At 44.8% G+C, this 22,753-nt stretch overlaps 1 protein-coding gene across 2 annotated transcripts in view; it reads right to left on the reverse strand.

The window, feature by feature from the left end:
• Positions 1-22,753, reverse strand: part of MXI1 (MAX interactor 1, dimerization protein) — a 55,725-nt gene that overhangs the window by 17,947 nt on the left and 15,025 nt on the right. For both annotated transcript variants that reach the window (XM_064717512.1, XM_064717513.1), the window contains exon 3: positions 10,779-10,808. In XM_064717512.1, the coding sequence (XP_064573582.1) occupies positions 10,779-10,808 (30 nt within the window). The remainder of the gene's footprint in view (positions 1-10,778; positions 10,809-22,753) is intronic.

The following is a 22,753-nucleotide window of genomic DNA, read 5'->3' on the forward strand; positions in this document are numbered from 1 at the left end:
GCAATTTGCCTTTCCTGGATGGCTGAGGGAAAGCACAAGCCCGTGCTGTCTGCACAGACCTGGGAGCCAGCCTGGAGGGCTTATGGGAGTCCCCTGCTTGTGTAGCACAGCTTTCCACTCTGACAGCAGCTGAACACTTCCAGTGTGCCCAACACACAGTACAAACCCCTTCCCATTCTGCTCTTTCCCCACCACGTGTGCTCTGTGCAGAGATCACCACAGCACACAACTCAGAGAAACTCCAAGAGGCACTCATGACTCCAGAGAGCCTTCCTATGTTTTCCTGAAGTATATGACACTAGACATAAGATTTTGCTTCTCCTCTCCTTTTGCAATCCCTTCACTGAAATGTATCCCTATATGTGCTTTTTCCAGTGAATACCAAGCCTGTAAGCTGCTCTTCCAAGCCAAGAAAAGTTTAAAAGAGGTCACACCACAGAGAACAGGCTCTGCACATTTCCTAAGAGGGTCATATTACATAGAATATCCATGGGAGATGAAGTGTTCCCATCCAGTTTCCCACTTTTTTTGGCATCAACATTGCTCTTTGGGTTAGGTGAGTGGGAAATGCATACATTGGAAAAAGAAAAGATCCATTTTATTTTTTCCCCACATATGCCTATCTCAGCCAGAACTCCTCAGCATACTTTGAGGGTCTAACAGAGTGATTCTTACTAGGAAAGTTGAACTGCTATATTCAGCATTTGAGACTCTTCACATTCACAGAGGCACTCGGCTTTGGATGGCTTTTTTTCTTCCCTTGAACAATGCTGAAATAATTTTCTTCTTAGTCAGACATTAGACAAAACTTTCTAGCAGTAACCACAGTTAATGAGGGCAATAGGCTGCACTGTTTCCCTGTGCAATCCTGCTGTCAAATGCTTTTAAGGCCATGCTAGATTGGCACCTGCCAGAAAAGCTTTAGATGGAGCTTATCCTGCCTTGGGACGAGGGCACCAAATGAGTGCTGTAAGGCCCCTCTCAGCTCCATCCCTCACGGCTTCAGAAAACTTCAGAAATCACAGAAATCTGAAGAACACAGTTTCTTGCTCTCCTTTAGATACAGAGCCTGAGCCAGCTGCAGGGGCAGCATGCTGAGTCTCCAGAAACCTCTTTGAGAGCAGAAGATCTGCTCCAGAGTGGCGGCTGCAGCTGGCAAAGGGCATTAATACCATGTGTGTAGGAGCAAGCGGGCAAAGCAAAAGGGAGGATCTTGAGGCCTCAGCAAAGCACTGTTTCCATTAGAGAATGAGACAGCTCCTTGCAGTGCAGGTTGGCAAGGAAAGACCAGGAGCAAAGCAAACAACAGGAGGGATTGCAGGGAAGAGGAACCCCCCATCAAACTGCCTGCACCCCAGCAAGCTCTGCAGTTACACAGCTGCAAACTTGGAAAAGGGCAGACAGCTCTGAGGAGCGCCAGGATCCACTCTATGAGAAACACTGGAAACAAACACAGATCAAAGGGAAACACCAAGCTGTATACACAGCTGGGGCTGTCTTCCCCTGTTAAAAAGAGAAGGGCACGTAGATTTAACTGCAAGCTCTTTGTGAGGGCTTGCACGTAACCGTGCATGTGGGCGCAGGCGCGCACTCGCCCCACGCTCCAACTCCTGGCATCACCGGGGTGCAGCTCATGAATGGCATTTTCCAAGCTCTATGGAAGATTCCCACACAGCTGGGCAAAACCTGACTGGGCAACCCACAACTCAACCCACCCCAGGGAACAAGGCCAAACAGGTGGAAATAAAAGACATGGGAGATACAAAGCAACCTCTGTTTTAGCCTCTGATTTCTACAATAAACCTGCTGCATTGCTCCTCCATTTAGAATGACTCATTTGAACAATTTCATTGAGTTTCCAGAAGGAACACGACAATTCCCATCTAAGGGCTGGGCCTTGACCATGTGGAATTGGAATTAATTACCCAACTCTTCAGCAAGTTGTGTCTTTATGTAGCACTGTAGTCTCTCCTGAGAGGAAAATGTGGAAGACACACTGCCCAGAACTTCCTGGGAGAGCCAAAGCAATCCAGCTCTGAGAGAAAGAGGAGATTACCTACACTGCAGCAGCACACAGAAATGCTGGTGGCTTCCTGTTGTCAGGTTCTGGAAGACTCTTGGCTGACCAGGCTCTTCTTCAAGGCTAGTGACAGTCACAGTGGGCTCTTCAGGGCTGATCTCACCTCTGAACCTTTCTGTTCTGTTCCTTTTCTTTCCTGGGATGCTCACAGGGAGATCTTCCCATATGCAAATAAGCAGCAAAATCAAGTCTGGCATCAACAAACTTTCCATATACCCCTCCTGCTGGTTGTATGGCTTTGCCAGCCCTCACCCATGTGGAAGGGTCCTTGTCCTTTTTATTACAAACACGAGAAGAGCAGTGTCTATCAATGTTCTCCTTTTGTTTCTGCATTATTCACTGTCCTGGACAGCAAGGAACCCTTGGCACTGCTCCCCAAATGACTCGGCACAACTACAGCGCTGTGGAGACAACCAGAGAGGAGCAACAACTGCCCAAGTGAAGGAGCAGCATTCACCAGAGAGCCATTAAGAGCTGTGCTTCTAAATGATTCAGATGCTTTCAGATATTCCACCCTGGCTCAGCAACCAGACAACTCAGAGACAGCAGCCTGCACTTGACTTTGCAAGCATGACTAAATTTTGTGCAGCTGTTTACTACCTACCATGATAAAAACCACACCCTTACCATAGGAGCTGCTATCAGTCTGGGCCATGTGTGAACCCACTGATACCATGCACAGAGTCTGCTTCTATAAAAGTAATGCTGTATTTCAAACTCATGTCCTGTTTCCACTGGTGGCTTTTCTGTACCAACGCTCCTTTCCCTCAGCTCCTCCTGTGCAGAAACCCTTGTACAGACAGTTACAAGATCATTCTGTAACTGCTACATCCCCTTTCCTGCCTCACCTTTTGTGAGCTGAACATGCTCATTTGCAAAATCTACCATTCACAGCAATCTGTTCTTCATCCTGAGCCTTATAAGCACTGAACTCCCAGGCAAAAAAAAAGAAAAAAAAAAAAAAAGAGAAAAGGCATCCATGCTTTGCAAGAGCTTTTCATTTTTCCCCTAAATAAGTCATGTTGCTTTATGAATGTACTCTCAAAGGTAAATAATTAACAGGCAAGAGGGACAGAAAATCTTATTACATGGCTAATGGGAAGTGATGCTCAGGCAGCAGTGTACCCATGAAGTATAGCTTCAAAAGACAGCCCCTAGGCCTTCTTAATGGAACACTGGGCTGAAAACCTGACTCATGCAGGGATTCCTCTGCATTCCTTCAGACTCAGACAAATCCAAAGTCTTTATCTGAGATTCAGCCTACATCTAATAGACAGTCTGTTTCACCTCTGAAAAACAGGATACTCCAATTTTGCACAGGCACTGTAAGGAACAACCACAAAGAGCACTAGGCAGAGATGATGTGTACTTCCATACAAATTCAAACTCCCAAGGACAGAAGGGGACACTGGTAGGTTACACCGTCTACTGCTATGTTCTGCCATGCCCCTGACATAGCCCTGTCCATGTTATCCACTTGTTCCATGTGAGTAGAATTCCTGACCCTTGGTTCCACATTGCTTATTTAATTGTTTTATGGTTTTCTCATGCACTGTTTGGGAGGAAACCTGTGAGGTCTGTTTGCCCACAGTTATGCAAATTATTCAGGGTAATCAGCACCATTTGCAGCCAGACAAGAACCACAGCAATTGCAAGATGAAGCCCTTCCCTCCTTTCCCAGACAAAGTTGTGAACACCTGTCACACACTTGCATTTACCATCAAAGCAGCCTACACTTTGTGTCCCTCTTCTCCTGCCTTAGGGGAGAAGGTGTCAAGCAGCACCTCCTGGCCCTGGCCAACACTGAGGGGACAGAAGGACATTGAGAGGGACACAAGCAGTGAGCATGAAGTTCTGAAGGAAGGTGGGAGAGGGCAAACTTGTGTGAATGAGGGACAAGGCAAGCAACCAGCCAGAGATGTGGCTCAATGAAGCTGTGGATCAAAGGACTGGGTCAATGCAACCTTGTCCCTGCTCCTGTTCTCCATCAGGCACCAGCTCTGTGCATGTTTCTGCTTCTCACCTGGCACAGGTCACACCAAGAGACACCTGGGGCATCCCATTCTTCCCATGCTCCCTTGCAATATAAGGTTAGAGGTTATCCAAACTGTCATACTTGGGTAAAAATGGGCCACACACACAGAAAAGAGAACAAAAGCATGTTTCCTTCACTTCCCACCCCACTTCCTTTGGTTATTACAAGCCTGCATGGGCTACATTATTACATGTACCAGATGTAGATCAACACATACAACTCCAACTTCTGCCCCAAGAGTACAAGGTCCTGAAATTTGTCGTTAACAGGTGATCTGTCTCAAAATTATGTTCCTATTATCTCATCTTTCCTACAGCAGAAATTCCCAACTGGCTTTTAGCTAGCAATGCTTTCAGGCCCATGAGCAATGTTAGTCACTTGAACAAGAAAAGTTGTTGCATCAGGACTGCTGGCTCTCAGCACCTCAAAGAGCACCCTGGAAAAAAAAAAAAACAGCAAGCCTGCAAAGTCTCCAGAGATGCATTTAGGAGAGAGATGGTAAGTACAGAGCCATGACATGACTGAAAATGGAGCCAGGAAAGCTGAATGCTTGACTTCCTACTTGAGACCAGAGGTCCAAGCTCACTGATTAGTGAGGGCATTTTCCCAGTCTTTATAATTTTTTGAGGACAGCCATAAATATACAGAACTGGAGAGGGTTCAGCCTGAAACAAAACTATGGCAATGCACCCAAGCAGAAATCTGAGGATGCAAGTTTGGGAATGATGCACAGCTGGCAATGATGCACTCCAAATCAGACTGGTGACCTCTGATTTGGTGCAGAGACCTGACTGCAGAGAATATTTCTCCAGAAGATGGGGGTTTCCTCTCAGGTCTCCCTTCTGGAAGGCAGGATGATGAAAGGATTCTCAGCATCAGACCATTATGACAAGGCCAAACAGATTGTGCTGACAGCTCTTTCTACACTATGGGAGAAAAACATATCAGAAAGTGCCCCAAACATGTCTTAGTTAAGAAGGGCTTTGTGATAAATATCTGTTTCTGAAAAATGGCTTATAACAGTAATTTTATTGTGCAACATTGTTGAAATAAAAACATTTTTCGTTGTGACAGTTTATCCAAAATAGTAGTATTGGTTTTTTTCCTCTTCTTTCTTCAACAGCTATTGGATTCCTAAGGGAGGTGCAGAGATCTGGGAGCAGAGAGGATGACAGGCATGCATACATTCTTCACTGCATCACTTTGAATAAAAAAAATAAATCATATTGAAACTAGAAATTCCTATATGAGCAGTACTAAAGGACTTGAAATGAAATGTGGATCATTTTGTTTCCTTCAAATCTTGGCATGGAGACTAACTGTCCCTTTGCAGCAGCTGTACTCAGAGTTCAGAATGTTCAGCAACCCAGCCAGTGTGAAACAAAGCCTTTGCAGACTTTCGGTTGTAACTGAATCAAAATGCTGCTTCTGCCCAAGGAGGCACTTTGCATGAGCAAGTGTGCTGGTCAGCCTTCCCCAGTGTTACACCAGTGACTGGCGAGTCCTCAGAGCAGTGCAAAGAAACAGCAAAAGGCAGATTGACACTAAATAATGCTGGCTGAGCCTGAACAAACCCAGAAAGAACAGCTCTCTGACAGCCTTACTCCAAAAGGCACCAGCTTCACTCCCTCCAGGTTAAGCAAAAACAGCAACAACACTGTAATAAGTTATCCAGATCTCCTAAAACAGAGAAACATGCTGCAGCTCTGTTGAAAATTGTTAGTCCCAGCTGAAAACAGAGGCATCTGTCATCCAAACAACAGAGCTGAAGACAGCTAACTACCTCCAGCTCTTGTTCCACACTGGCCTTGGAGACAGGAGAGTTTAGCTACAGTTCCCACAAGGAGCAAGCTGGATCAGTGCATGCTCTGACCTTTGGATGTGTCAAAGAAAGATGCATGCTCAGCTGTGTTGGATATGGTCTGACTGCTGCAAGAAACATCACAGGTTCCAAGTTTTATTAATGAGGAAAACAATATGTACTGTCAACGTTTGCTACATGAAGTTAGCATGAAAACAAAGCTCACTCCAGAGAACAAATGAAATTTACTGGATTAGTTTCTTGTTCCAGCTCTCCTGATAAATAGCACTGAACTCAACACCACGTTGATTAGCTGGTTCAAGACAAACACTGATCAGATTGCCTTGGCAAGTATATATAGCACTACAAAAGCACAATCATCCTTGTCTATTCAGAGTAGCAAGGATTCACCATACTTTCATTTCCCTTCCTTCTATCTTCCCCAGCCTAGACAGCTTGTCTGCACTATTTAAAAGCTCTACCTTAAAAGCTTTTCCTAAGACACTCTCAAAGCCCTTATTCTAAAGAAACAGAACCAAACAGTGCAAATGCTGCAGAGCCTCAGAAGGCCCCCATGTTTCAGTGCAAACTGACCCAGGTCACTGCTCTCTCCTCAACTTTCAGTAGGGTTTTTTTTTTATCTAATCCACTACCTCAGATAGGCAACTGAGCACAACAGTCAGCTCTGGGTGAGAAACCGCCTTGGAAAACCACTCTGCAATAAACAGTCTCTCATGTCAAAGAAAGAATGGGTGAGGAGCCACAAGATGGGGAATTCTGGTAAGAGTCAGGCTAAAAACCACAGTACTTGATCCTTGCTATGTGTCTGTCTTTGCTGCTGATCATGTCAAAAGATATCACAGAGAAAGGATGTTACACCGCTTCACTCTGTGCTTTTACATGCAACAAACTTTCAGCAACTTGGTTTAGAAGTTTGTCTCCTTTAGACTTCTTCCTTTTTCTTTCTAAATTATGTACTTTTGCAAAGCCACAAATTCTGCAAGACCTTCAGAAAATTCTATTTTCAGTGATCCTGAGGCCTCTTTACCTCCTTGATCTATCTTTTGTTTGAACTGAATTATTGTTACCATAAGAAAAGTATGCTCTCATAACTCATTCTTTACCCAATTACTCAGCTTTGTTTTCCTTCCTTCTGCTGCATTACAAAGCAATCATCATCAAAACCTAATAGAACAATGTATGATCTACAGAAAAATGCTGAGGGGTTTTTTTGTTTGTTTTTATTTTTTATTTTTTAAATCTGATCAACAGCATTACAAAACTTTCTTGCTCTGTCAGGAGATGTAACATTTCTGACAGACATCACTGCTGTATTGGTCTACCAGAACTGCCACTTCACAGAGCAGCAGGATGTCACCTCAGAGCTGCGTGTCTCCCCCTAAGACCACACTGACCACATCCTCCTAGCACGGGCATGTGTCTAAAATGTTCACAGACAACAGCTAACACCACTATCTGTATAACACACAACATTTACCTTTAACCTGGATTTCAGTTGTTATCCTTTTTGAGAAAATATTACACTTGTAAACTTCATCTTTCAGTCACACACTTTATCTTGTTTTCTTTCAGGAAACAATGCAGAGTGTTGCTTACACATCAGGTTTTTTGGTAGGCATGTTAAAGGACTAAAAAATATCATTTTAGTTACATATTGCAGCAGATGAGAAGAATGCTGGTTTCTTGTTTAAGTGCAAGCTATGACTCATCCTGAGCAGAGATAAACTGAAACACATACCCATTAAATAAAAATTTTCAGTGTGAGGATTAATGACAGATAATAAGTATAAATTAACTTTAATCTTTTACAACAAACGAAGTCCCTTATATAAATGTCACTGCAATCTTTTCAAATTAAAAAACCCAAATCAAAGCCAGAAGAGGAATCATTTAAATATTACAGCAAATGTTTGGTACCAAATCAAACAGCTTTTTAGCAGAACCAGTGGAGTGTTCTGGAGCAAAAGATTTTCAAGCAGTAAACCTTAAAAAATTGTTTTAATTTTTTTAAAACAAATTTTTAGGGGGGTTTCTACATTAAAGTGGCACACATTAAAACAGCATCAGCTCTGCAATACTGAGTCCAAGTTAAATCACATATTCAGAAAGGAGAAAAGCATTTTGTTTTACTAATATTCTCTTGCTACTGCTTAAAACAAACTCTGTGTAATTGTTGAATGGGTTAAACCAAAATTTAACTGAACATAAGAAGACCGCTGTTCACAGACAAGAAGAGAAAAAAAACAGAGTCAGAGACCTAATAGTGGACAATTTTGAAAATTATAGTGTGTGTCAATAATAGAGATAACAGTGAGATTCAGAAGGAATAATCTCAAATAATAGGGAAAATGAGCACCTGTCAGCCACAAAGCCATTAGTATCAGGGCTTTTATATTTACAACAGTTAAGTCTGGAGACACTGACAAACTCAACAACACAGCAAATAAAAAAAGGAGCTGAGGAACACAGGAAGCAATCCCCCTCACTCAGAAAACACTGCTGTGGAGTTTGAAAATAAATGCTTCCAGTATGCAACTCGCTGCCCAAATCACTGGTAATGAACACTGCAAACACAGCAAAGGCACCACAGCATCCAGCTGGGTTTGCAGATGGGAGGAGCTGATCAAGCCACAGCATCTGCATCAAGGGACAGACAATCCCAAACCAGGAGCATCAGACTCCTGAGCAAAGTTCCCAGATACAGGAGTTTGCCTGTACAGAGCACCCAACATGAGCAAATGTGTGCCCTTCCCAGAAGGATGAAAACCAAAGGCTTGTAAAACCATGTCTGAGACAGACCTGGAATACAGTGCCCCGGCATGGGAAGCCCTGGAGGAAAGACCTTGCTGAGAAGGCTGATGGTTAGGAATCTTCAGCCTGGAGCAGGTGGGGACTAAGGAGAATAACAGACAAAAGGAGAGGAAGAGAGAGATATTACACCGACTGAAAATGGAAGGACAAATTCTGCAACAAGCAAACACCTTGTCAATATTGAGGAAAAGGAGGCATAAGGGGAAGCTCAAGTAATAACACTCCTCTCACAAGTAACACTTCCTGACATGCTAGTCAATAGTTAATCCTTCTGGTATCCCCACCTCAGAGAATGTAACTGTCCTCAGTTAAAGACAGGGAATCAAGGCAGGAACTTCCTCAACTCACACAGACAACTGGCACCCAGCACATCCCAATCCCATCAGTTGACAGAGTCCTTAGCTGGACAGTAAGTATGTAACACTGGCTGCTAAGAATTTGAAGTTTTGCTGCCTGCCCTCAGGCTAGAAGAAGATGATCACATATCCATGCAAACTTGGCCAATGTGATAGGACCAGGCTGGTCCAGGGAAAGATGGAAACAGCTCTGCTCTAAAGCTGCACTGAGTAAAAGCAGCATTTGCAGTAACAATTAGATATGCAAATAAGCACACTGAAGATTAGTGACGGTTTACTGTTGTCATGGAGAAAAAAGCACCTTCAGTTCTGGGTCAGACCCAAGGACTGCATTTTCTTTCCCTCACTGGTAAACAGAACCAGAGAGAGCACTGGAAAACCCAGGAGCCAACACTCCTCAACACAGCTCAGCAGGGACTGGAAAGGCTGAAGCTCAGGGAGCAACACAGCCCAAATAAAAAACCTTCCCTGCATCAACCCAGAGAGGTAAGACCATGGCAATTCTGTAGATACTCAAAAACACCAGGAGGGAGAAGCACAGGCTGGAAGAAAACACCCACACCGTGCAAAGGCCAAGCTGCTTCCCAGCATTGCTGCTGCTAGGGGGAGGCAGATGTGGGGGAAACTGAGGCAACACAATTCATGAGGTACTCAGCTCCAATTCCCTTGAAGCCACAGGGGAAGACCTTGTCTGAAGGAAAATACACACTTGGCTCAAAGGCTCTGTGTGTCTTTGGCCATCCTCACAGTCCTCCAATGCCTTGTTACATGATGGCTGCTAAGAGAGAAGAGGAGGCAATCAACCTATTTAGACTCAGCTTTCCATCCCACCCTGGGGGTTTCTTCATAGGAGCAGCTGGCCAAAGCACTGCCTTTGTTACAGCAGCCACAGAAAACACACCCACCCTCAGCCCCCCTAAAATCCCACAGAAGAGCCAAGATAAGTTTATAATGGAAACCCTGACACAACCTTAACTATAGCATCCTGAATGGAAGGCGATAATCTGATCTGTGTGTGAACTAGCTCCCCTTGTCTCAACGGTATTTATCTTACTTTAACTCCTGTTACAAAAGGGTTGAGTCATTTAGAAGAGCCAGCCAAGTAACAAAACTGCAGGGCTTGCTAAAACATCAGATTCAAGGATAAACAGGCGCAACCCTAGAACAGGTTAGGAGAGTCTCTGCAGGAGCACAGGTAGCCAGGGCTCCAAGCCTCTGGACAATGGTATTTTCTTCTGTGCTACAGAGACTGTGACAGCCCAGTGCAGGGTGGGGGGAGAGGGTGCACAGCACAGGGCTCTGCCCTTTGCTTCATGGTAACACATAGTACCCAGCGCCCAAGAAACCTGATCCCGTAGCAACCTCATGTATGGAAAGTGCCCCAATCAGATTTCACTGTGTCAGGAGAAGAACAGTATTTACTCTGCATACAGATTAGTCACAAAACTGGGTCACTTCTTGCCTTTTCAGAGAGAGAGGAAAAAAACCCAACCAAAAACAAAGCTTCTTTTTCAGATCTTTTTGTGTCTTCCCCCCAACTTTGAAAACTACATGATGCAGTGTGGTCACTCACAGCTGTCTAAGCTGATCAAACAGCACCTGCATGAGTAAGGTCAAAGCACATTACACTCACCAGGCTTACATTTTTTAGAATTCAGCTCATTAGCTACTTACCGGTTCTTTTCTAGTTCGTTGTGCGTAGACCTGGAAAATAAAAAAAAAAAATTGGATTAGCCACCTTTGACCTCTGAGCACTGAAGTTCAACTGCAGCAAGCTGTACACATCCCCACTGGCACATCATACTGCAAAGCCAACCAACTACATACAATAAAATCTATAACCTTGCTGACAAGACGTTCCTTCCCTCCAGTGCAAATGCCCGTACCCTTACTGCTAAAGAAAATGTTCCCTAGAGACTTAAATGCACACAAAATCTTAAAGAGAGGCAATGATTAGAACAAGGGACCAGAGCCTGTCACTTCCAGACTCCTGGCACTGCCACCAACTCAGTACAGGACTGAAGTTGTTTCTTTGTGCTTTAATTTCTTCATTCACGCTATAAAAATATCAGTATCATCTTCTAATGCAGGAGCTCATAGAGAATTAATTTGTGCATCAAATACAAGGGAACCTTCCTTCCAGCAGAACTGACCCTGCAGGGACAGCCCCTGGAGCCCTTCAGCCATCACATGCCAGATTTAGCCAATTTAGCAGAAGCAGACATGGCCAGCATTTGGGCACAAAATGGGACAGCCAGTAGTGCCCTGTTTGCAAACATCTCTGGCACTGCACAGCACATTTAGGATGCCTGGAAACCCCTGGGGATGGGAACAGCACTGCCACAACACCAGCATGCAGTGAAGTGACCCATAAAGTGACACTGTGACACTCCACAAAGGAGGGGGCTTTGTCTTTATACCTGCCCACCATGCCAAGCACACTGCCAGTATTCCTTAATTTGGAGCTTTGCAGCTTGAAAATGAAACCAACTAGAAACAAAAGGGAAACAGGCAAGTTCATTCTCCTTGCCTCTGTGATGATAGAATGAGTGGCAAAAAAAGTTTAAATCCATCCAGGATTTCTAATCTAACCCAGGTAAGGTTGTTGAGGATTATTTAAAAGGATAGCTATTTGTCCAACATTTCTCTTTAACAGAAGGTCACCTTAAAATAAGAGTAAAAAGAACCCAAGAGCTTAATAAAAAGGATCTATTTTCTTTAATTTGGCATCACATTTCTTCTGGAGCTCTGAGAAGATTATCCTCTATCCCCCATCTGGAGAATCCCACAGAGAATTCTACAATTAGGGAACTGAATGGAGGATGTGCTCCAAGGGAAACCCTGTCATAATTAAATGCTTCTCCAAAAAAAGGAAGGAGGAGTGCCTAACAGGTGTTAGAACTGCATTGAAAATGATTACTAAACTGTGGATGTCTGCAAAAAACAAGGTAAATGAGCCTTAGCTGACCATGGCTGAGAGCAGAGGAAAAACAAAATGTTAGCATACACCTGTGCAAGCCACCCTGCTCAGCAGGACATGGGATACCCTAAAGGCAAGGCATACTATAGTCAAACTCTTCATCTTGAGAAAACTCCTGAATTCCCTCCCTAAAGCAGTGGATGCCTTCATTCTGGTTCCCAGGAATCAGAAATATGAACATAATATTTAGTCCAGAAAGTCTCCCAAATCAACCCCCCCTACCCCCCACCCCAACCTCTCTGAGTCTAAACCAGCAAAATCCTTTGTCCAGGCAACTTGGACCCAAATGAACCCATCAGGACTGAGCTGAGGCTCTTTAGAACCACTGCCCATACATAGTTTGAAACATGCTTATTGTTCTTTTTTACTGTATGCTCCTGCAGGAGACTGTGCACTCTTCTTGGCTATGATATTAGCAGTTATAAGGCCAAAGATATGCAATGGCTTGAATTCCTGTATTATATCGAGCCAATTACCAAGGCCAGCACTGAAAGAACAAAGTTTGGCCCACTGCTGTGAACAAAATTAAAACAGCAGGTTCTCCTTACTCCTCTCACACAGGAGACTCTTTATTACCTATCTGCCTTCTGATGAACAAGACAACTGAGAGAGGTCACAGGCTTTTCACCAAGTCAGGAAATATTCGCTGTGACTTTTAACCACGGCTGTGGCAAGGAAAAAAAAGCAACCTCCCCAACACCTTCCACTGAAGCTGAATGCAAGCAAAAGAATCTCAGCAGTATTGAATCAATCCTACAGGGAGGCTTCTTCTCTTACCTGCCTATGTTTTGCTTGGTCTCACTAGGACCATCTGGGAAAGTTTTAATTTTTTATTTCACCCAAATTCAAGAAAAAAGTCCAGCACTGCTCCCCACAATCACCATTCACTAATTTAAATTTTTTGTGACAGTTTCCTTTTGCTTGGACAACACAGAAAGGGAAACAATCCTCTCGCTTCTGTTCATTTCTCATTTCACTTTCTATAGCTTCTAATCTAAAGATTAGTTTTTACCCCTCATCTTTGGGCTGCACGTGTTACTAAGATTTATTTGGAGTTAAACAAGGACAGTGCTGTCAGTGAAGTGGAAAAAAGTAGAGGAGCCTCTACTGATACAAGTCAGAAAAATAAGTGTCTTAAATAGGTACAGAAACAAATGGAACTGGATCTCTTGAACTGAGCTGGTGTTATCTCTTAACTGAGAACTTAGAGACTATCAGCAGACTGAAATCAAGGCCTCATCCTGGTGCACTATCACCAGCTTTTTGATGGGTACAGGATGAACACCACAGCTGAAAACTATTGCCAAAACTCAGGGAACACTCTGGCTGTAGGGCAGCAAGTGACCAGCACGCTCGGTGTGCCACTGCTGTGCTGCTGTGACAGCCACTGCCTGTGCCACCCAGGGAACAAGGACACAAACCAGGGGATTCACATCCCTGCTGGCAGGTGGGCAGGGCAGGCAGAACCTGCAAAGCTGAAACCAGAGCAGGGGGGTATGGACACATTCAGAGGGGAAAACAAAAGACCAAGCACATGTACTGGCACTGCTCAAAACGGCAGCTGCAATTTAAAAGTAGCTCCAGCACAAACTGTCTGCAGGGTCCTCATTTGAAAGTCAGGTTTCTATAGCAGTCATTCTTTAGCAGTCAATTTAAAACATCCAAACTGATAACTACTCCTAAAAACTGAAGAAATGTTATTAAGGAGGAGGATCCTGCTCACTACATTTTGAAAACAGCTTGGAAAAAGATCAAGAATGAGTTTCAGAAGCTTAAGATAAAGGGGCCAAGCAAACAACAACAAAAATAGCAGAACAGTCCCTGTCTATGCAACAAAAAATTGAAAGAGGACAAAGTCAAGTTATCCCAATTTACCCCAGATACCTGAAACTGCATACAGAATAGGAAGAAAGAGGGAAGCAGAAATTGTCAGTCATTCTAATTTAAGGTCAGATGCAACAATCTTTTTGTGCCAGTTACAGTGATATTGCCTGCAACCTTGCTATCCAACACAGTAACAAGGTGTTGCTGAAACATTAAACTCCACTGAAGTCCCCCAGTACATGAGAATCTGCAAGTAATTTGCACTTTATCCCATTTTTCTTTATTTAAATAAAATTTCTTCTACCATGGCAGAGGCAGCCCAACTTTGCCCAAGCACAGGTAAGGAAACACAACTAACTGCACCAGAAAGGAACAAGCTCTAAAGAGCATTGAATTCATTTGTCATTGGGGTTTTTTACTGTAATTAAAATCACAAAGCTGCCACATGACATTAAACACAGCTGACCTTTCTGGTTTACACATTTATTATTGATAAATGGGCAAATACATGCATTTGCAGAACATCTGCATTTTGGTTTGGGTTCTCAGTGAGGTAACTATTTTCTGCTGAGGAGAACACAGTCCTTGAGAGCCCCTGTCCTATGCAATACACAGATGGCATTTAGACCCCACGGTCTGTCATCTCTCCTGAACCTGGTCATCTTCCTGCCTGAATCTGGCATCAGCTCCTGGCTCCAGAGGAGTCCAGGACTCCAAGAGCTCCATCTGCACCACAACAGATAGATTGTTGTCTCAGAGGGTGCTGCTGGCCACAAGTAAGGGGCTCCTCCAGTACATCCTTAATGCCTACATAGACCCAGTGCTTCTCCTCCAAATTCACTCACCCTTTATCAAGAGTTTAATAATGAAAGAAATATTCCACAGCTTGTGAAAATTAGGGTACCTGAATCATGTTTAGCAAAACAAGAACATTCATCTGCAGACCAGGCCAACTGCTTTCTGTCCTACTTCACTCAGGTTCAGCTATGTCTCCTGCTCATGCAGCATCACACCATATACAATCTCATTCTTCCTCATTTTGCAGACCCTTCCCACCTTCTGGCTCAGCTGACATCCATTCACTGGGCCACTAAATTCCCCTGCAGGAAATGCCTTCTTCCATTCCCCAAGTCAAGAATAACCAACCCTTCTGAAACCAGTGAACTACATTACTGCTCTCTTTTATGCAAGTTCTTCCTCAAAAATGCCAAAATAAAATCATGGAAAAGAAGGGTGGTCAACAGCTTTTTTACATTTTAAACCCACCTGTGTCCACAAAACAGAACTTACTGGCTGAAGTGTTTTGCCAGTGCTTTGCCAGGGATGCAAGGGGATCAACACCACAGGAGCCTAAGAAGCCAGGGCAGAAGCCAGCCTGGGAAACCCACAAAGAACCTTCAGCAGCAGCAGCAGCACGTGAGGCTTCCAGCCCAATGGCAAGACAAATGAAGGCTGCACAAGAGTTAACTCTTCCTGCCCAGACAGAGATGCTCAAGGGCTCTTTCTAAGGGAGCTGTGAGCCTTCCTCACCTATGAGAGGCCCAGAAGTTTGGTCCTCAGAGAGCTGCAGGGGAGCCTTGGGAACACAGCAACTTACTGTACTCAACACTGGCATGAGCTCCCACAGTGAGAAGGAGCAAAATGCAGCTGAACAGAAGATGGCACAGCCAGGGCAAGAGTCCTTCTGCTGCCATCCTTATGCCCTCTGCAAGCAGCAGCCTCAAGCCTAACAAGAACATCACCTCAGTCTTGCATATCAGCAAATCTAACAAAATGTTTCCTTACAAGCAGTACCAGAGACCAAAATTATCTTAAGCCATTTCTACCTCATGATCCCCTACACTGTCTGGCCTTGAGGTCCAGAGTAAATTCTTCTCCACGAGGAGCTGAGGTGAGGGGATGGAACAGACTGTTTCACCTTCTCACTGACGTCAGTGGAGATGCACCAGATTAAGCTGGCCCCACACTCTGGCTAGCTTTTCTGTGGCTCTCAGACGGACACAGTATCAGATTCCTCCTAAGGCTCTGATCAAAGCTGTTTTCCCAGGATCAAGCCAGACCTTTCCAAAGTTCACATTCTCCGTCTCCAACAGAGAAGGGAACGCAGCCGTACTGGCATCTGTTCATGTTTGTTCATCTTTGGAAAAGGAGAAATGGCCCCACAGTCTGCTTTCAGCTCAAAGAGCAGAAGAGAGCTCTTCCACGTGGTTCACAGCTATAGAAAGCCACCAACCCCTGGGTTTCTACACAGTATTGGGAAAGTGTCTTGCAAGACCCAGTCAAAACAACTTTTAAAAGTAAACTGCATACTTCCTTCAAGAAGTAAATATATTCAAAGTCACCTACAGTATTTATACAGCCTCTCTCAATTTGGTACCTGCTCCCCATAACCATTATTTCTGTTTGCAACATTTCTAAATTAAGTCTTCCATAATACTTTTTATGCAGGGGAACAACACCAATACACAGAAATTAGAAATAATTTTCCCAAGGTCATACAAGAAACCTGTGGCAGAGCAGGGTACTTAATTTGGGTTCCCTGAACCCCAGGATAAGGTAGCTGTCCTCAGGCACCCCAGAGACAGCTAGCATGAACACTCATGCCATCTGACTCTTGGGTCAAATACCCCCAAAAAATCACATAACCACTGTGAAGTGTAAGTGGGAAACTGAGAAAAAAGCCCACAACCAACAACAACCCAAACCTAAACCAGCCTTGATGTCTTGCCCACTGTCTGCCAGGTGAGCTAACCTGACTCTCAAACACCACTGTACAAAGTGCCAGAAAACTATCTAAAATGGGAGCCAATAACAAAGCACTATTAATTTACTGATAAATATCAGACATAACCCTCATCTGAGGAAGCAACACTGTTCTGACAGTGCATGTTCTGCTTTTTCAGCACATAGGAGAAAAGAGCAGGAAGACAGCTCCTCCTTGCTGAGCACCACGAGTTTATCCCAGCTCCAGAGCTGAGCTCCCCCAAACCAGACTAACATCCTAATGAGCAGCACAAGGTGGCACTCTGCAGGGAAAGGTTTTCCAGGCCAGGCAACATAACAGCAGGAATGCTGTTTGCATTCAGTGCTGCAGTCTGGGGCCAGCAAAGAAGTCCCCAGCTGGCTTCCCTCCCCACTGTGCAGGCTGGGAGCAAGTGTGCTGGTGTGGGCTTTTTCCTGCACCCCCTGACACCCTACATGCTCCTCCTACCCCAAATGCTAGAGGAAAACTGTCCTCATGCAGGGCCCTGTACAGCCAAGAGGAACTGGGTTTGCTGAACAAGCAGCTATTCAATATTTTGTTTTCTCTTCATTGTTCAACGTGTGGCCTCAAGCCAAGCCCTGCTCTGAATACAGAACTGGAGCTTTCCTTACAGGCTTTTTGACAGGCTCACTGAGAGCAGTGGCTGGGCAGCTCACAAGCACATTTATCCTCGTGCATCCTCACTTTCCAAACTGAAAGCTAAGAAGCAGAAAAATCAGAATTGCATCTTCATGTCCCTCTGAGCACTTCCATGAAGACCCCCAAGGACTTTGTTTTCTAGGCCACTTTGCATGATCTAAGCACAAGCCCTGCTGGTGCCCCCCCTGGCTGTGCACCACCAGCACCTCCACAGTCCAGATCCCAGGTTCATATCTTGGGAAAGATCAGTGTGAGGAACAGACAGTTTGGGGTCTCCCATAACAAGCTGGCCTGAAAGGGGCTTGCTGCCTGGACACTGGGCAGCTGACAGCAGCCAAGAGTGAAGCAAGTTCCCCAAAGTGTATTCATTGCTCCATTTGTCTACCTTCTAACTCCTGTCAAAAGTGAGCAGAAGTCCTACAAAAACCACTTCCTTCTCTTCCCAGCCCACAGTTAACCACGTCAAAGGAGGCTGGTACACACAGATCAGACACCAAGGCTGATGCATGTTCACTTGGTGAAGTACCTCAGCCATTTCAGTAGAGAAACCCCAGTCCATCCTCCTTGGACATGCAGCAGACAACATCTTCCCTAACAATTTAGAACTCAGACAATTCAGGTAAATTCTCACATGTCAGGAAGAAGAATATTTTTGCCTTCACCAAGGCAAGACTCTTGTCTGTGATCCATGATGCAAGGGAGTTTGAGCTTCTTGTAAACAGATTCTTGCCTTTTTTAAATATATTGACAAAATGTGTATTTCATGATCTGCTGAAGAAAAATGTCACCATGCACTTCCAAGCTCTCCCATGCACAAGGAAGAGCATGACAAAGAATGAGGACAGGAAAATACAAACACTTTTCTATGTTGTCCCTGTCCTGCTGACTTCCAGCAGGATATGTGAGTCTCAGTACATGGTCAGGGACTTGGTCCCTTCCAAGGCCACAGCAGAACCAGCATTCCAGCTGCTGGTACCTGCATTGCAGTGGCTCACAGAAAAAGAATAAAGAGACAGGAGGCAATTTTCAAATCTACCTAGAAAACTCAGGAGCTTAAGTCTCATCTTCTTTAAAACAGTTACAAGCTCCAAAGCATCTATAGCTTCTAGAAACAGGATTAGAAAAGTGTGTGCATTACCCCAATGTACAGATGGTGGGAAGCAACAATGTGCAGATGGCAGGAGCCATGTAGGTCATCTGACGTGCCCAGACCGTGCAGCCTTTCGGCAGCACACTCAGGAAATGATCCAAGGCCCAGCATGCCAGGCTCTGCCCTGTAACGTGCTTCTTCCCACACATAACATTACCCTTTTGAGGAAGATGGTCACTTCCAGAAATAGCCCAGGCAGTGCCCTCTGCAGTGCAGCAGTCTGTTTGGGGAACATGTACTTCTCTGCAAACACACATCTTCTGCCCTCAAGAAACTGCCTTCAGATGCACTGGGGAAAGTGAGGCTTTTTGAGTAAACACCACCTGACTGAACTGCACTTTGTTTGAAAAGAAACTGATGGCATTTATATGGCTGTGGGCCAGGCCAGACTTCCTTCACTTCTATTTAGGCTTGTTAGTTATGTCTCATGTTACAACCATACTGCTGCAATACTGTGCCTGGAGATGAAGGCACGGGGAAACATACTTTAAATCAGGAAAATACATTGACAATACTGTTAGCTGCATGCTGTACTAGGGAAACTGAGGCACAAAGACTCCACAGGCTGTAAGAAAATCAGGAAGAGAACTCAAATGTCCTTATGTCTGGGACTGTATTCTGTCAACAGGGACACACTCATCCAGCATTTGGGAGATCCATGGAAAAGAAAGGCTGAGAAAAATGGAAGAGCTTCAATTTCTTCTGTTCTTACAGTTCTGGCTCACAAGCAGCACCAACCATGAAGGCTGCAAGGTGGCTACCTCCCACAGCTCCCAGATGGCCAGGCTGCTTGTAAAGCAGTTCATGAACTGGTGCACTTTGTAGCCTCACTGTTAAAGGCAAATCAGAAGCTGTGCCATGTTACCTTACCATGTCTGTATGCTGCTTTAGGGCTGCCCAGGCACCTGGGCAATGACCCCTGGAGCAGCAGCCCCAACAGCAATCCCAATGTCATCTGTCCTTTCTCACAACTTCTCCCTTCTTGATGGTGTAACAGATGGTGGGAGATAAATGAGAAGCTTTCAGAAAATAATCGACTATTTTATGGAGAGGAGCTTTAATCAAAACTGAGGCAAAAGAATTGCTCTCAGTCCACATGCCTGCTTGTCACAGAGCAAGCAGCAAAGCATAAACAAGTAATTAAGATAATATTGGAAATCATCTAAGGCTACTTCAAACTGGATTCATAAAGCAACAGAACTGAAGTGAAATCACTTTCATATCAGAGAATGAAAGGACTGAAAGTACAGTAGGGAACACAGAAAAGAGAGATGGGAATATATCCAGCAAGATGGAAAAAGCAGGCCTGTTCTCTCTGAGCTGATCAACAAGGCAGTGTCTCATAGAGAAGAGATCCAGGCAAAGGCCAGCCAAGTGCACAGCCCCAGAGACCCACAGCCTCTGATCAAGAGAGCCCAAAATAAGTCAACAAAAACAAATCCTATCTTTGTTGGTTCAAAGAAGGTAGGGAGTAAGAGCCAGCACTCTCAGGAGGAGAACAAATAGCAGCCAGTCTTTGAATTTGGGCAGAAGTTTGTCAGGAGGGATCAGGAGATGATGAACAGCAGGAACTCCAACAAGCAAGACAATTAACTCAGCAGCAGGACATTGACCAGTCTGTTTGGGTCAGAAATAGAAATGGATTTGAAAGCTCCATCAGGAGCAGGAAAGGAAAAAGCCAGTCTTACCTACAAACAGGAGAACAGATGGAAACAACACTACAGGTGACAACCAATCCACTGCCGAGCACAGCACCAGGTCAGGTTAAACAAAAGCATGAAGGATAAATCCCTGCATGTGTTGTGGATGAAACATTACACAGAGAAGATATAAAAAGGGTACAAATGTGCTGAGGTGGGAAGAAAACCAAAACAACTGACAAAGAAGGAATATGACTTAAACCAGAGAATTGTCTGTACAGTGAATATAATGGAAAAACAAGAGAATTGTGGGAACAGCTGACCAGGTTTGGCCCAAATATCCTCCCCACCATGCCAAGACACAAAATTTCTCTAGGGGCTGGGTCTAACAAGCTTCACATTTCAAAAGACCCTGAGAACATAAGAAAATGTGAAGTTTCCTGCCATCACAGCAGCACTGTGATCAGTGATGCAGATCAGCCCAGGGCAGCTGCAGCACAGCTCGAACTGGGCAGTGCTGCGACACCATCAGCACGAGCCCTGACTGACTCCCTGCTGTAAAACAACACTCCTGCAGAGGATTCCCCCAAACCTGGGAGGACAAAGGGATCAGGAGCCTTCAGCCACACACAGTGACACCTCACAGCAGACAGATGCTGCAGCAGAGAATTACAGCTTGGTTGCAGATAACATCAACAACTGGGCCTACTTCTAGTTTACACAAAGGCCTCTTTGCACAACTTGGATAGTCTAAAGAGAACACAAATTTCATTTTACAACTACTGAAAGTACAAAGCATAAATTGAGCCTAGAATTGTGGGTTTCTGCATAGACTCCCTGCCACCCAGATATCCCCATACACGGCTTCAGTGCTAATACACAAAGGAAAACAGGAACTGCAGCTCTGCAGGATCTTCTTCCTTGGAGGCTTATAAAGTAAACAGGGTGACAAAGAGGAACACAGTGGGTTCCCCCATGGAAATTGCTACATCAGCTCTTGCACTTCTGGAGGCCTCATTCCTCACCAGGGAGTGGGGTTTATGCTTCTCATGCCATTTGCTGGGTTCACCCCACTTTCTGTGTTTTCCCTGGTAACCTGCCAGCTGCACTGCAAAGCCAAGCACCACTGAGAAGACACTGCACACAAAACCTCACCTGCATGGGGCACTGCTTTGTTTTCCAAATCATGTCAGGATCTCACACCATGGCAGGTTCAGACACTCCAGCATCACTGGGAGTTGCTGATCTACATTTGCAGATTGCACTGGGGCAAATGGGCAGAGGGGATGTGCTGAGGCTGAACAGAGTTCAGTGCAGTCCTGTCAGCCCTCCCTGAGCACCTGTATGCAGGTACAAACCTACAAAGACACTGGGATTTGAATATGGGGTGAATATTTGCCACTTGTGCATGGACCACTAATCCAGCTTCCCAGCCCAACATTTATACTGTCATTATCCTTTCTCAAAAAGAAGCCCTGCACATATCTCACTATACTCAATACTGCTGGCCAGTCTCCCTCAATATTTCTAAGAGAAAAGCAATCCTTAACAGCTTCATTCAGCTTCCCTTTCTTGGAATATTAACCAGCACATTCAGGTATACCCTCTACTGGGAGGCAAGATCCTGACTCCAAGTATGTCCAGACAAAGTTTCAATAGCAAGATGAAGCTTCCAGATACTAATCACACTGCTTGTGCATGATCAAAATGAAGCATAACTCAAAACATGGCACAGCAGATCTCACACATTCTCTGTTTTACATGTGTGGATTTGTACTCTATAAAGCAAAGCCAGGTCCTGAGCCATGAATAGAGCTTCACTACAAGGCACTACAAGGTTTGAGGCAGAAAGCATCCCCCCCATATTACACAAGGGCCAGATTCTAACCCACCTACACACAGCGAGTCAAAACTCAACTCCCACTAGCTGCGGAGTGAGGCGTGATCCAGTGCAAGAGGACTAAAAAAAAAAAACCAAAAAACTCACAAGCAAATAAACAAAGTATCATCCAGAAACAAGTAACAACTATAGAGCCTAGGAAGCAGGAAAGCTGCGGACAGAAAGTCTCAGACACCAGGTCTCTGGGACATGAAGATAGGGGTGGGGGCTTTGTGCAAAAAAATAGATCAAACAAGAGCTGACACAGCAATGTGCTCTTTCAGGAATTCCTTACACAAGACAGGCAAACCACTCAGCCACCTGCCCACCCTCTCTCCCAGTAAAATCATAATTACAGCACTGTCCTAACTCCAGAGGCTCCAGGAAGGACTGAAAATTGCCAGGTACTCAGTCAGCAGCACGATGTGGGGGGAGGAGGGTGGAAACCTCCTTTGACAGAAAAGATAAAACATATTGAAACTGTGCAATGTTCACCAACCCCCCTACTCCTCCCCTGCACAGTGAGGTACAGCTGCTGTGGTAAATCAGCTTTCTTGTGCACCAGCCACCCAAGGCTGACTTGCAGATTCACCTGCAGCCACACCCTTTGAGCTTCTGCACCCATGTTTGTGAACCTGTGCCACATTAAGCCATCACCTAAGGCACACAGAGCACCTAATGCACAGCTACACACCCACCCCACAGTCCTTGCTCTGGGACACTGTGAGCAAAGCAAGCTCAAAGCCAAGCATACCTGAGGGTTTCAGCAGTAC

Source organism: Zonotrichia leucophrys, chromosome 6 (genome assembly GCF_028769735.1).
Source record: "Zonotrichia leucophrys gambelii isolate GWCS_2022_RI chromosome 6, RI_Zleu_2.0, whole genome shotgun sequence".
Classification (NCBI taxonomy): domain Eukaryota; kingdom Metazoa; phylum Chordata; class Aves; order Passeriformes; family Passerellidae; genus Zonotrichia; species Zonotrichia leucophrys.